Source organism: Schistocerca serialis, chromosome 2 (assembly GCF_023864345.2).
Source record: "Schistocerca serialis cubense isolate TAMUIC-IGC-003099 chromosome 2, iqSchSeri2.2, whole genome shotgun sequence".
NCBI lineage: Eukaryota > Metazoa > Arthropoda > Insecta > Orthoptera > Acrididae > Schistocerca > Schistocerca serialis.
The window spans coordinates 649,034,287-649,047,383 of record NC_064639.1 but is presented as its reverse complement, the minus strand read 5'-3'; the positions used below and the strand labels follow the sequence as shown (position 1 = coordinate 649,047,383).

Below are 13,097 nucleotides of genomic sequence, written 5' to 3'. Positions count from 1 at the left end.
TGTTTCACGGCGATATTACGAACCTCACACAAGCAGCTTTAACGGATGTAGCTGCCGACTTTCTGGAGCGGAGATGTACATTTGTTTCTGGTAGCTTGTCGGTTGTTCTCACAGTACTGAATAAAATGCCACCATCGAGCTGTTCTTTGCAGTTTCCGTGCCTCGCACCTGTGACCTAGGGGTAATTTCTTTGATTAGTAGTCAAAACGGCCCCAGTCCCGCATTCGAAACCCGTCATCGTTTGAATTTTGATTAATAAACATCATTGACGGCCAAATAGTTCTGGCATAAGAAGTCACCTATATTCTGCCAATGGCAGGGGGCGGACGAGCGGACAGTGGTTACGGGAACTCTCTTGTTCATCCGGTGGGAAACTGCCCTTAAAGTCGGAAGAATGCATTAAAGGCACATAACATGTATCCACTGGACAGTGACCTGTAAATAAAAAAAATATCATGGTAATGTCTCCATTGCCAAAAAATTCCGGAATAGTCCCCCATTCGGATCTCCGGGAGAGGATTGTGAAAGCGGAGGTGACTATGAGAAAAAGATTCAATAACCAGCGAAAGAATAACGTTCTAATAGTCGGAGCGCTGAATGTCAGAAGGTTAAAAGTGGTAGGGAAGCCAGAAAATCTAAAAACAGGAGTGCAAAGGCTCAATGAAGATATAGTAGTGGTCAGTGAAGTGAAATGGGAATGGTCTAGCGGTTCTAGGCGCTCAGTCCGGAACCGCGAGGCTGCTACGGTCGCAGGTTCGAATCCTGCCTCGGGCATGGATGTGTGTGATGTCCTTAGGTTAGTTAGGTTTAAGTAGTTCTCAGTTCTAGGGGACTGATGACCACAGATGTTAAGTCCCATAGTGCTCAGAGCCATTTTAACCATTTTTTTTGAAATGGGAAGAAAAGAAGTTTTTATGGCCAAATGAGTATAGGATACTATCAACAGCATCAGAAAATAATATTACGGGAGTAGATTCGCTCCCTGATCACCAGATCCAATAGAAAGATGGAATACAGAGGGATGCAACTGCAAGAGCCGTGTCATTGGTCCATGTCAAACTACAGTTGGCGCTTGGCTTCACTTTCCAGATTGCCTCGGCAGTGGTCCTATCTACATGTCCTGTCTGCAGCAAATAATGTTAGTATTCGCTCTCGGTAAGTTCTTATCGCTCGCATTGGTAGACGGAAACATCTTCTTACTAGGCTTATGACTGTTTTACCTCAGCCTGCATCCACGTCCAAATGGGCATCGAAGTTTATGCTGTGTGATTGGGAATGAGTAGGAAAGAGCCCCTTTGCTATTTCAGTATTTGTAAGTAGGAGAATACTTTCAGCTGCCGACGAAGAGTAGAAGCGACATGTTGCCGGTGATGGTGTGGGTCCACGGCGGAGGCTACTCGCGCGGCTCCGGCAACACTGACGCCTATGGCCCCGACTACCTGCTGCAGCACGGAGTCCTCCTCGTCACCTTCAACTACCACCTCGGCGCACTGGGTGAGTGGCGACACTAGTGTTCTGTTTTCCTACATTGTCCTGCGAAAATCTATAACGACACAGCGATCTTAGACACGGGGTAATTTGACTCATTCCTCCCTCCACTGGCACTCTACACTGGACAAGCTCTTGAGAGTATTTTTAACCGGCAAGTTTAGATGCTTTGTCAATCGATTTTCTTATTAGCAACCTTCGTTCCTCTTTTTTAACGGGTTTTCTCTACGCTACAAAAAAAAAAAAAAAAAAAAAAAAGAAAAACTTTCCCATAGAATAAGCTTCTATAACCATTCCTTGAATTACGCTTATTTGTCCACCATCTCTCCTGGAATCTACAAAATCCGTCTTTTGACGTGTGGTAAATCTTCTCGTTCCCAGCTTCATTCATTTTCTTTGATCCTGTGGTCTAAAAATGTTGTAGGTTACTACAGTATCTGCTATGGATTTTGGGAGGTTTCTTTCTTTGCATTATCTTCAGGCTCCCTTTGCACAGAGACACACTTTGGTCGATATTTGTGATCCGGCACAGGACAAGTAACTGATGAAAGGTGGGATAAAATGTCACTGAGGTTCAACAGTCCTATGGTAAGGACGTAATCAAAGGCGCAACTGAAGATCCGAGATGCAATCCGTGGGTAAGAAATGAGGCTATGGCATTTTATTGTACACGGGGGAATCAAATGAAACACAAGTGGAACAAAGTAAGTAAACTGGTAAACTATTTCTAATTTCAAAAGTAATCGCCATTAGGGGGTTGATATATTTATCCCACCGTGAGACAAAATGCTCAATAACTTCATGGAAATGTTTTCGGTCGCCGACAGAACCATGATTGTATCCAGGCGTACACCTCTTCGTCCAAAACAAATTAACAGTCATGAATGTCTTTCTTCAGGGCCCCAAAAATATGCAAACCTCATGGGCAGATATCGAGGAAATATCTGCATTATGTGGGCGGGCGGAAGAATGATGCCGTTCGTCAACATTCCTATGCTTGACGGTGCGCTTCAACTTTTGCAAAGTTCCCACGTACTGCTGTGCGTTACGTATTTTTGGACCACTGAACAGACATTCGTGGCAGCAGATTTGCTTTGGACAAACAGGTGCACACTTTGGTACAATCATGGTCCCAGAGACAACGGAAAACGTTTTTTATAAAGGCACTGATCGTCTTGTTTCAAGTGCCACAAATGTATTAACAGTTACGGCGATTACTTTTAAAATAACAAACTGTTGACTTACTTTTTTCCATCTGTCTCGTCTGCACGCAACTGCTCCTTATAGGAGACTGCCTCCGTAAGATATTCTGAGCTTGCGTAGTGGATAGAACAAGTGAAGCATTTGCTGGCCCAGACAGATAGTGTCCCAGCCATCTGGAGGCAGACACGACTTTTGTCGGACAGGAAGGAAAGGTTTCGCGACTGATCCGTGTTAAGGTTACCTACAAACACGCAGGTATTTGAACAGTGACAAAAGTCTCTCGGAGTCTGAGATGACAATAGGGTTTATACACTGAAAGTGTAACAGTTGCAAGAATTAGACAAAATGGAGTCAGTGATTTTCAGCATGTATATGGACTATTAATTTACTCTTCCACAAACACCATTTATGTATTACAAAGGGCATTCAGAGCTGTCAAGACTGAATATATTTCGTCGCTAAACACAGCTTTATCCCAATCGCCTTTCCAGTTTTGCCTTTTTTCTACAACAGTGTACACGCTGCACGTTTTCGAGATGTAACTGGAACTTTTGTGAATGATTCACAATGCATAGAAGAGTTGCTGATGCTCCTCGATAGTAATCTGGGTGTTTCCAGATAACGCGGTCGCCCTGCGAGCAACAATGGCTACTCATGTTGTTTTGAGGCACGATATATGGTTGTAATTCTGTTCATGACATGACAGTCTGAATTATTTCCTTCACTGATTGTACTTGGCAGAAATTGCTCTTGAGAATATTTACTGGATAATCTGAGTCCTTTTATAGAGTAATTAGCTCCTATCCACTAGGATTACTACTCTGGAAATGAATCCAATGACATTACTTTATACTACAGATCTCCGTAAAACGCAACTGAAACTCATTTGATAACTAATGGCTGCGGGCAAACGACCAGTTTTTGCTACAAGGGAGAATACAAACAACATCAGACTACGAGTTGATGCGCAGTACTTGGTATGTTGCTCATTTATTATTGTGAATCGATTTTTTTAGCCTTAGTTACTCTGATGCACAAATTAAAACTGTTCTCAACCAAAAGACTGGTTTGAACGTTACAGTATTGTCCTATTAGAAATGAGAGACCCTGTTGGTGCAGCGAACTGTTGTAAGCAATGTGGAGACTACAACCGTTTTATTTTCCCGAGTATATGTTGCACTATTGTGTGACTTAGTAATGAAGGTATTCTCATGTGTAAGATATTCTTGACATACAATAGTGCTACATTCGTATCTTGGACGGAGACTACTCAGGAGGATGTCATCAGGGAAAAAATAGTGTATGGGCCAGGGTGCTGATGCTATATCCATTAAACAGATAGTAGTAAGATAAGAGAACTTAAAAAAAGTAACTGGTTAAAAAGGTAAGATGATTTCTGAAATTTCCTGTCTCATTGATGGTAGGAGTAAGCATTTCAAAACACTTTGACTACACCGTTATCACATTTTCCTCCTGTCGGATGTTATCTTTAAGAATATCGTAGATTGTCTCCACATTAGACTGCTTCATTAGTAGAAGATTCCTAGACCAGGACACTTCCAGGTTTTCATGCTGTTATGAAAACTGCATCATTGTTACAGTGTTTCGTGACTCCAGTTAGCACCCTTACTCCTTCTTTGACAGCATCTATGTCAAGCTACTAACGACGATCTATTCTTATTTTGTGGACAGGATTCATGACGACAGGAGATTCCGTGGTGCCAGGTAATATGGGTCTCAAAGATATGGTCATGGCCTTGCGATGGGTCCGTGAGAACATCGCTAACTTTGGTGGCGATCCCCACAACGTCACCATATTTGGAGAGAGCGCCGGCAGCAGGGCGTGCCACCTCATGATGCTGTCGCCCATGGCGAAAGGTAAGAATCCTCTTACAACATCGTCTTAATTAGATAAATCATTGCAGAAATTTAATACGAAGCGCGTTTCAACAAGAGGTTTACTGTCTTCGAGTAACACAACCTTCTCTGTAAAATTGGAACAAAAAAAATAAATTAGAAAGCAACTGGAACAAGTTCACCCTTTCCTGCCGACACAAATAATATTGACGATGTTTATTCCATTGAAAACCTTAGAACCAGTTTTTCATGTCATGTCAATAAGAAAGGAATCTCGTAACAGTGCCCCAAACAACAAAGCTCAACTCTTATTACAGGTATAAAATTAATCCTACAACAAACAGAAGCAGAAATTGTTCATTTAATTTATTTAATCGAAGAGGGAACTTAGCAGCTTATCTACAAACATAACAGTCAAAGAATGCCTCAATATTATGACAGAATTACTATACAGAGGAGGTGTCAATCCTGTACAAGTTGGGAACATAAAACTGGCCACAGAGTAATATTTACAATAAAGTAATTCATAGCTTGAAGATTATACAAACAGCTAGACGGCTTGATAATAGGGTCTACCCTGAGCCGTCTTTTGACAGAAATCTTCATGGACAATTTCGAAAAATAGTTCCTACATAATGAACCTCACAATGATAATATTAGATTTTGGTAAAGATATGTAGATGATGTACTGTGTCTGTGGATTGGCACCAAAATACAACTGAACACATTCCTAGTATTTCTAAACTCACAACAGAAAAACATACAGTTCACCATGGAAACTGACTTCTTAAACCTCAAGACAGATTCACTGAAAATACATATTGTTTCAAAATTTACGGAAAAAACCGACAACAATAGACGCGCTAAACCTCTCATGTTCACAACACTCGATAACACACAAACGTGCTTCCTTCTTTTCCGTGGTGCATCGTCTTACATCCATACCAGTGGCAACAGAATTTTGAGGCAGAATTAGACACCATTAAACCGATTGAATCTATCGTTGGCTAGCCCCTGCCTTTATTAACTACGTTCAACGCAAGAAACAACGAAGAAAAATGTTGCCCTACGTGTGTACGCCCCTTCCACAGCAACATTTATATCTAAAACCACCTAGTGTACTACCCCTTATTTAGGGACGTTATCAGACAAATTAGCCAAAACTCTCAGATCCTGCAGTTAGAAAACTTCATTTTATGTAAGAAGCACTACAGCTCATATCCTATTTAACAGCAAGGGCAGAACAGATCTATCAAGTAATAGCGGTGTTTATAAAATCACTTGCAATGACTGAAACAAACTGTATATTGGTCAAACAGGCAGGCGTATATCAACTAGGCTGACTGAACACGGACGCAGCTGGAGATTATGTAAGTCAGACTCCATCTTTCCGAGCATGTACTGAAGGAAAAACATACATACAAAGTGTACACAGAAGTACTTCAGACAGCCAACAAAGGAAGAAAACTAATCCTGTATGAAGCACGTGAGGTAAACCAACATTTAGCTCAAAATCCCCTGCTGGTTCTAAATGATCAATTACAGCTGAGCACATCCCCACTTGTAAACTTCACGTGATGATCAACACGCCACATGTCAATAAACAAACTCAAAGCTGTACAAAATTAAAACACAATACAATTTCATATTCTTTACCTTCCTTACCTCACAGACTTCAGTACTATAACAATATAGCTCGTATTACTGTATTTTAATCATGTACTGTGTTTAATATTGCCCTTTGCATAAACTGTAGTTTACAATGTAAAACATGTTTTTGTACAACGTGACTAGTAATCAGTTGAGTCAGTTGTGCTTAATATTGTCCATTACTGAAGTGTGATTTCAACGTTAAAAAAGGAGTTTGGTGTGCAACATTCTGTACAAGTTTATGGTATTTTACATATAATTTTGAGGTACCTAAGAACTGGTGGCCTTTGCACACAAATAAAAAATTCGGTAGAATAAAAACAGTGTACTTGTCATTAAAACTTAAAAAATAAGAGGGAAGAGTTATACTGACTGAGATGCTTACAAGCTAGTTTTAAAAGCTCGAGACGAGTTTCGCCTATTTATGCAGAACTTGAATGAGGGTTATGCTATGAATTTAAATTGTATGTATGTCAGAAAGGGAATGAATGAGATAGCACACTTCTTAAATACAGCCAATGGCAAATACGGTAAGGAAAGGGTGTGATAACATTATTAGGAGAAATAAAAATTATAGCTGTCGCTAATTACACACCAAAAAGAATATGAACATGTACTTGATAGCGACGTGGAGCATAGTTTTGTGACCTTGATTTCAAGCTTTATTATCTAGGATAAATTTATCGAAGTATTCAGTCATATAATATCTATTTCGACACAGAATGCTCATTTCAATCGTCATGATGCCTTACACATGGGAATGCTGAAGTTGTCATTACTGTACTTGAGGATGATTGCTTATGGTAGAAACTGGTAGAAAAATACAGTAACTCATTTTAACAGTCGTGAATAGTTCCAACAATACTTCAAGTATGTACAAGCTGAGGAGAACCACTATTCAAAAATTTTAAACGATAATGTCATTACTCGTGTCAGACAGGCATAATAAATGCCATGTCACCTAACTAATTATTATTTTTGATCTGATTTTTAATATAGACTCCAAGCAAGTCTATTAAAATTATAAATTTGTATCCTTGTCGAGGAGCCATTTCAATGATCAAACTTGAAAGTTTCAACAACTTATTTAGTGATCAACTTTCGTTATCACCCTACGGGAGGGAAAGTCTAGGAAACAAAGGGTCCACATGGTGTCTTGAAGCAGACTTCTGAAGTTGCATGCTGAGGGATAAAACGATAGGGGAAAATACTGGGTAAATTCTGTGCCACAACACCCTCTGGGAAGAACGACGTCATACTGTGTCTCAAAATAGTACAATCTACTTCTGTTAGTTACGTTGTGTACGTTGTGGGAAACGACTTGTTGCTTGGGCTAATAAAGATCGCACCTGCTATCGTTACACTTTGGACAAAATATTAGATGTTCAAAGGTACGAAACAGAAAATATGTGAACTTGACAAAACCTCCACTCGTACAGGCACGGGGAAACCAACTTCAGCGTCGGCGAAATGAGCCTCTGTGTCACGTAGCCGAGTATGGCACGCGGCTGTAAACTGTTAGTATGATGGACTTCCCTATTAAAGAGTGAGAACCTGCCCTAATGTTCTTTCTCCCTACCGATCATGGCTGCCGTAATTTCTTGGTACCCGAGCGCTAGGACAAAGGGCTCTGAATTGCTTTTGTAACTGGGTGCACGTTGCCATCGTTGGATACCCCTCCATTCTCATTAGTTGAAATTAAGACAGTCCGAGTAGCAGAAACACAATATCTATTTTGTTACTTCTAACCACGATTGCATGAGATCCCTTTCCTGTAACTTCTTACTGGTGCATCACAGTCCACGATTCTCTGTGATTGCCTGAGGTGTCATAATTACCAGGTCAAAGCACTTTATAATAACTTGACTTTGAAGATCTATGTAACTTGCATCTATATACATAATCCGCAAATCATGGCATGGTGTGTGGCTGATGATACGCTGTACCTTTTCTAGTCATTTCCTTTCCTGATCCACGCGCTTACGGTGTGACGAACAAACGAGTGTCTGTATGTCTCGTGTGAACCCTAATTTCTCGTCTATTCTTCTTACAAGCTATACTACTATATGCAGGGTGGCACATTGATAGTGACCGGGCCAAATATCTCACGAAATAAGCGTCAAACGAAAAACTACAAAGAACGAAACTTGTCTAGCTTGAAGGGGGAAACCAGATGGCGCTATGGTTGGCCCGCTAGATGGCGCTGCCATAGGTCAAACGTATATCAACTACGTTTTTTTTAAAATAGGAAGCCCCATTTTTTATTACATATTCGTGTAGTACGTAAATAAATATGAATGTTTTAGTTGGACCACTTTTTTCGCTTTGTGATAGATGGCGCAGTAATAGTCACAAACATATGGCTCACAATTTTAGACGAACAGTTGGTAACAGGTTGGTTTTTTAAATTAAAATTTAGAACGTAGGTACGTTTGAAAATTTGTTTCGGTTGTTCCAGTGTGATACATGTACCTTTGTGAACTTATCATTTCTGAGAACGCATGCTGTTACAGCGTAATTACCTGTAAAAAACTCATTAATGTAATAAATGCTCAAAATGATGTCCGTCAACCTCATGCATTTGGCAATACCTGTAACGACATTCCTCTCAGCAGCGACTAGTTCGCCCTCCGTAATGTTCGCATATGCATTGAAAATGGGCTGACGCATGTTGTCAGGCGTTGTCGGTGGATCACGATAGAAAATATCCTTCAACTTTCCCCACAGAAAGAAATCCGGGGACGTCAGATCCGGTGAACGTGCGGGCCATGGTATGGTGCTTCGAAGACCAATCAACCTCTCATGAAATATGCTATTCAATACCGCTTTAACCTCACGCGAGCTATGCGCTGGACATCCATCATGTTGGAATTTCATCGCCATTCTCTCATGCAGTGAAACATCTTGTAGTAACATCGGTAGAACATTACGTAGGAAATCAGAACACACTGCACCATTTCGATTGCCATCGATAAAATGGGGGCCAATTATCCTTCCTCCCATAATGCCGCACCTTACATTAACCCGCCAAGGTCGCTCATGTTCCACTTGTCGCAGCCATCTTGGATTTTCCGTTGCCCAATTGTGCATATTATGTCGGTTCACGTTACTGCAGTTGGTGAATGACCCTTCGTCGCTAGATACAACGCGTGCAAATAATCAGTCATCGTCCCGTAATTTCTCTTGTGCCTAGTGGCAGGACTATACACGATTTTCAAAGTCATCGCCATGCAATTACTGGTGCATAGAAATATGGTACGCGTGCAATCGATGTTGATGTAGCATTCTCAACACCGACGTTTTTGATTCCCGATTCTCGTGCAATTTGTCTGCTGCTGATGTGCGGGTTAGTCGCGACAGCAGCTAAAACACCTACTTGGGCTTCATCATTTGTTGCAGGTCGTGGTTGACGTTTCACATGTGGCTGAACACTTCCTATTTCCTTAAATAACGTAACTATCCGGTGAACCGTCCGGCCACTTGGATGATGTCGTCCAGGATACCGAGCAGCATACATAGCACACGCCCGTTGGGCATTTTGATCACAATAGCCATACATCAACACGATATCGACCTTTTCCGCAATTGGTAAACGGTCCATTTTGACACGGGTAATGTATCACGAAGTAAATACCGTCAGCACTGGCGTATTGTTACGTGATACCACGTACATATACGTTTGTGACTATTACAGCGCCATCTAACATAAAGCGAAAAAAGTGGTCAAACTAAAACATTTATATTTCTCTACCTATTACACGAATATGTAATAAAAATGGGGTTTCCTATTTAAAAAACGCATTTAATATCCGTTTGACCTATGGCAGCGCCATCTAGCTGGCCAACAATAGCGCCATCTGGTTTCCCCCTTCAAGCTAAATGAGATTCGTTGTTTGTAGTTTTTCCGTTTGATGCTTATTTCGTGAGATATTTGGCACGGTCACTGTCAATGGACCACTCTGTATAAACAAGTCGTCGTTTAACGTTGTTACCTAAAATCTCGAAAAATACTTGACCGATTTACATCAAATTCTTACACGGTAGTGAACATTAAGACGAACGTAACTATATATTTTTTAAATATGTATAACGTATGTGTATATACAGGGTTATTCAGCTGCCCCTGCAGCTGTCATTTTATTCAATCTGCAATGTTACAGCTTGACTTCATACACCAGGCATGATATTTTCACGTTCTCTCGCACACTACGTGCTATGTTTAGTTTCTACGAGAAAAAATGAACAGGACCTCTCTGTAGGAAATTTAATGTAGTTAACTTTCGTACTGGGACACGTTTCCGTTATAGACCGTAGTTTTCAAGTTATTGAATGAGGACTTACAAAACTGACCTTCAGACCCACCCCTCTTCCCACACTCAGGCACCTCTGTTCAGGATTTTTAGAATGTTGTTCGTGGCGCTCCCTCCTACAACTGTACAAATATTTACAACTGCACGAATTATTTCTCATATTCGACATTTTTTAGTATTCACTGATTGGCCTTTTTTACGCTACCAGCATAGTCGAGCACTTACAAAATGTAAAATGGACGTTTGTGTAAATTTTACATAACACTTTTGTGAATTTGAATGGTACGAAATAATTACATGGTTGTGTTAGTCAGGCCTTCTGCCCACCAAACTACTGTGCTTATAAGGGTTGAATTTGGATCTAATTTTCAAAGTAAATGGTTTTAGTGTAACGCTTACAAAAGTCGTTTTCCTTTCATGTGCACGTTTAAATTAAATATGTTAACGAAGTAGCCGACTGTACTGGTGGCGTAATAGCCTAATCACTAGAAACAAAAAAAGTCGATTATTGGGAATAGTTGGTTTAGTTAGAATGTTTGGTGCAGCGCTAAGGGGGAGTTCCACGAACAACGTACCAGAAATCCTGATTGGTGAGTGATGAGTATGTGGTTAAGGTGCCTTTGAATGTCACTTTTGTATGTTTTTCTTGAAAAGCTCGAAAACCGTGAACTCTGACTACACAGTTTCACTGTATTAAATGTCCTACAAAATTAGTCCAGCTCATTTTTCCCGTTTGCGAATAGCGAGCGAGATTATATGAAAATGTCGAGCGTGGTTTTTGAATGTTATAGCTGGTCTGCATAAACCGAAGCCAACTATAACATTTGAGATTGCATTAAATAACAGCTCAAAAAGCTCTGGTTCGATTTACTCGAAATCCTTATACGACACTAATGTACCTACACATGGACGTCGGCTAAGATTTCTTTGAATAACAATGTACAAGTTCTCTGTTAAAACAGATTGCGAGGAAGACAAAATGGTGTACTGTGCTCTACTGTGAAAAATTTGTGGTTTTGTTCTCTTCCTTGCAGTCAGTTTTAACTACGATAGCGGGGTATTTAAATCACTAGATAAATTGTTTCCCCCGTACATATTATTTCCCATTGTGTATGTTTTATACGAAGCTTGTATACGCAATAATGTGCTTTTTTGTTTTGTACCTTGCAGTCGCTTTTCATAGACAAAGGGGAAGTTGTATTTTTGGCTTATCAGCTTATGATTAGGATAGTATTAGGGAATTCTGTTATTTGCTATCCTTGCTGGTGTTACTGTTACAGCTGTTTCACAGCTGTCGGCTTTTATACACAACTTGCTACGTCGTTCCCCAAGTGCTGTGGACTTGTATACACACGCTGCTTGGATCTTCTAGTTGAGGTCGAGCTACTTCAAGATCTTCGTTAATAAAAGAGTTTAGAGTATTTATCATACATAATATGTATCTGATGGTGTGCTATCATGTATAAAAAATCCCTTATTTCGAAAACACGAATAGTTTGTAATGTATGACGAATGTTGTGACCACATGATTCGTGATGTGCAAGGACGTGAATGGCCGCGTCGTGCACGACCGTCTGCGGGATATAAAATCCAATAACGCATCAACGAGATATTGTTTTGCTCTCAGCTTTAAATGAAATGTCGATACCTGATCTACATTTCATTCGCTGCAAGGTATGAGCTAAAATCAACCATAAGTGTAGTTTACGGACTGTGTTTTTACCGTGCAAACACTTTAAAATTTCAGAAATATTTTGCTAAATTTGAAGCACTGCGGTAAGTATGACGAATAACGAAAACGTAGTTCTTTATCGAGTGAAGCTATCGGACTGTAAAATGCGCAAAAGTCAAATTTTTTTTTCCATGTAATATTTTTCAAAACGTCGGACAATAAGTATTTCATATGAACTGAACGCCGTCCCTCAGCACGGGCTCCAGAATTAGGCAATCAGTAAAGCCATAAAAAGTGACGCCTCAGCACGGAATACAGAGAGCAAGGCTTTAGCAGCGAAAGGGACAATGGAAAAGTGTGTACTAGTGCTCTTAGTTGAAGAGAGACGATGTGGTATCAGGAGGCCTCCACGGAAGTACGCTGAGCGCTGCGGGCCGCCCTTGCAGGGCTGTTCCAGCGCGTGGTGTGCCAGAGCACGGTGTCGACCAGCGGCAGCCTGCGGGCGCCCGTGGCCGAGAGGACCCGACGGCTCGCGCGGCACCTGGGGCTGCCGGAGGGCGCTTCTGGCCGCGAGCTGGTCGCCTTCCTCAGGGACGTGCCCGCCAGGATGCTCGTCGAGCAGGCGCCCTACGCGCGCTCCAAAGAGGTCAGTCACCTCTCCGGAGGGGCTTTCGATCCTTACTAACTTGTGTGCATATGCTTGCTAGAAACGAATCTTGCACTGCAGTTTCCGTACGGATAAGATAAAGATTAATAGCAACTTCAGCGAAGCTTGATTGAATAATATACACTTCTGTTATCACGTATAATATAACATTTTTTTGCAGTTCTCGTCCCAATTTTCAATTCAATAAAATGTGACACCTATGTGTTTCTTTTCTGACTAATTCTGCCCTTCCTCTCATGAAATCAATTTT

General features: G+C 40.9%; 1 protein-coding gene across 1 annotated transcript in view; it reads left to right on the top strand.

Annotated features, from left to right (window-relative positions):
• LOC126455658 (juvenile hormone esterase-like) overlaps positions 1 to 13,097 on the top strand; it is a 70,997-nt gene that overhangs the window by 32,363 nt on the left and 25,537 nt on the right. The window contains exons 3-5 of the mRNA XM_050091425.1: positions 1,335 to 1,494; positions 4,384 to 4,569; positions 12,627 to 12,826. Of these exons, the coding sequence (XP_049947382.1) occupies positions 1,335 to 1,494; positions 4,384 to 4,569; positions 12,627 to 12,826 (546 nt within the window). The remainder of the gene's footprint in view (positions 1 to 1,334; positions 1,495 to 4,383; positions 4,570 to 12,626; positions 12,827 to 13,097) is intronic.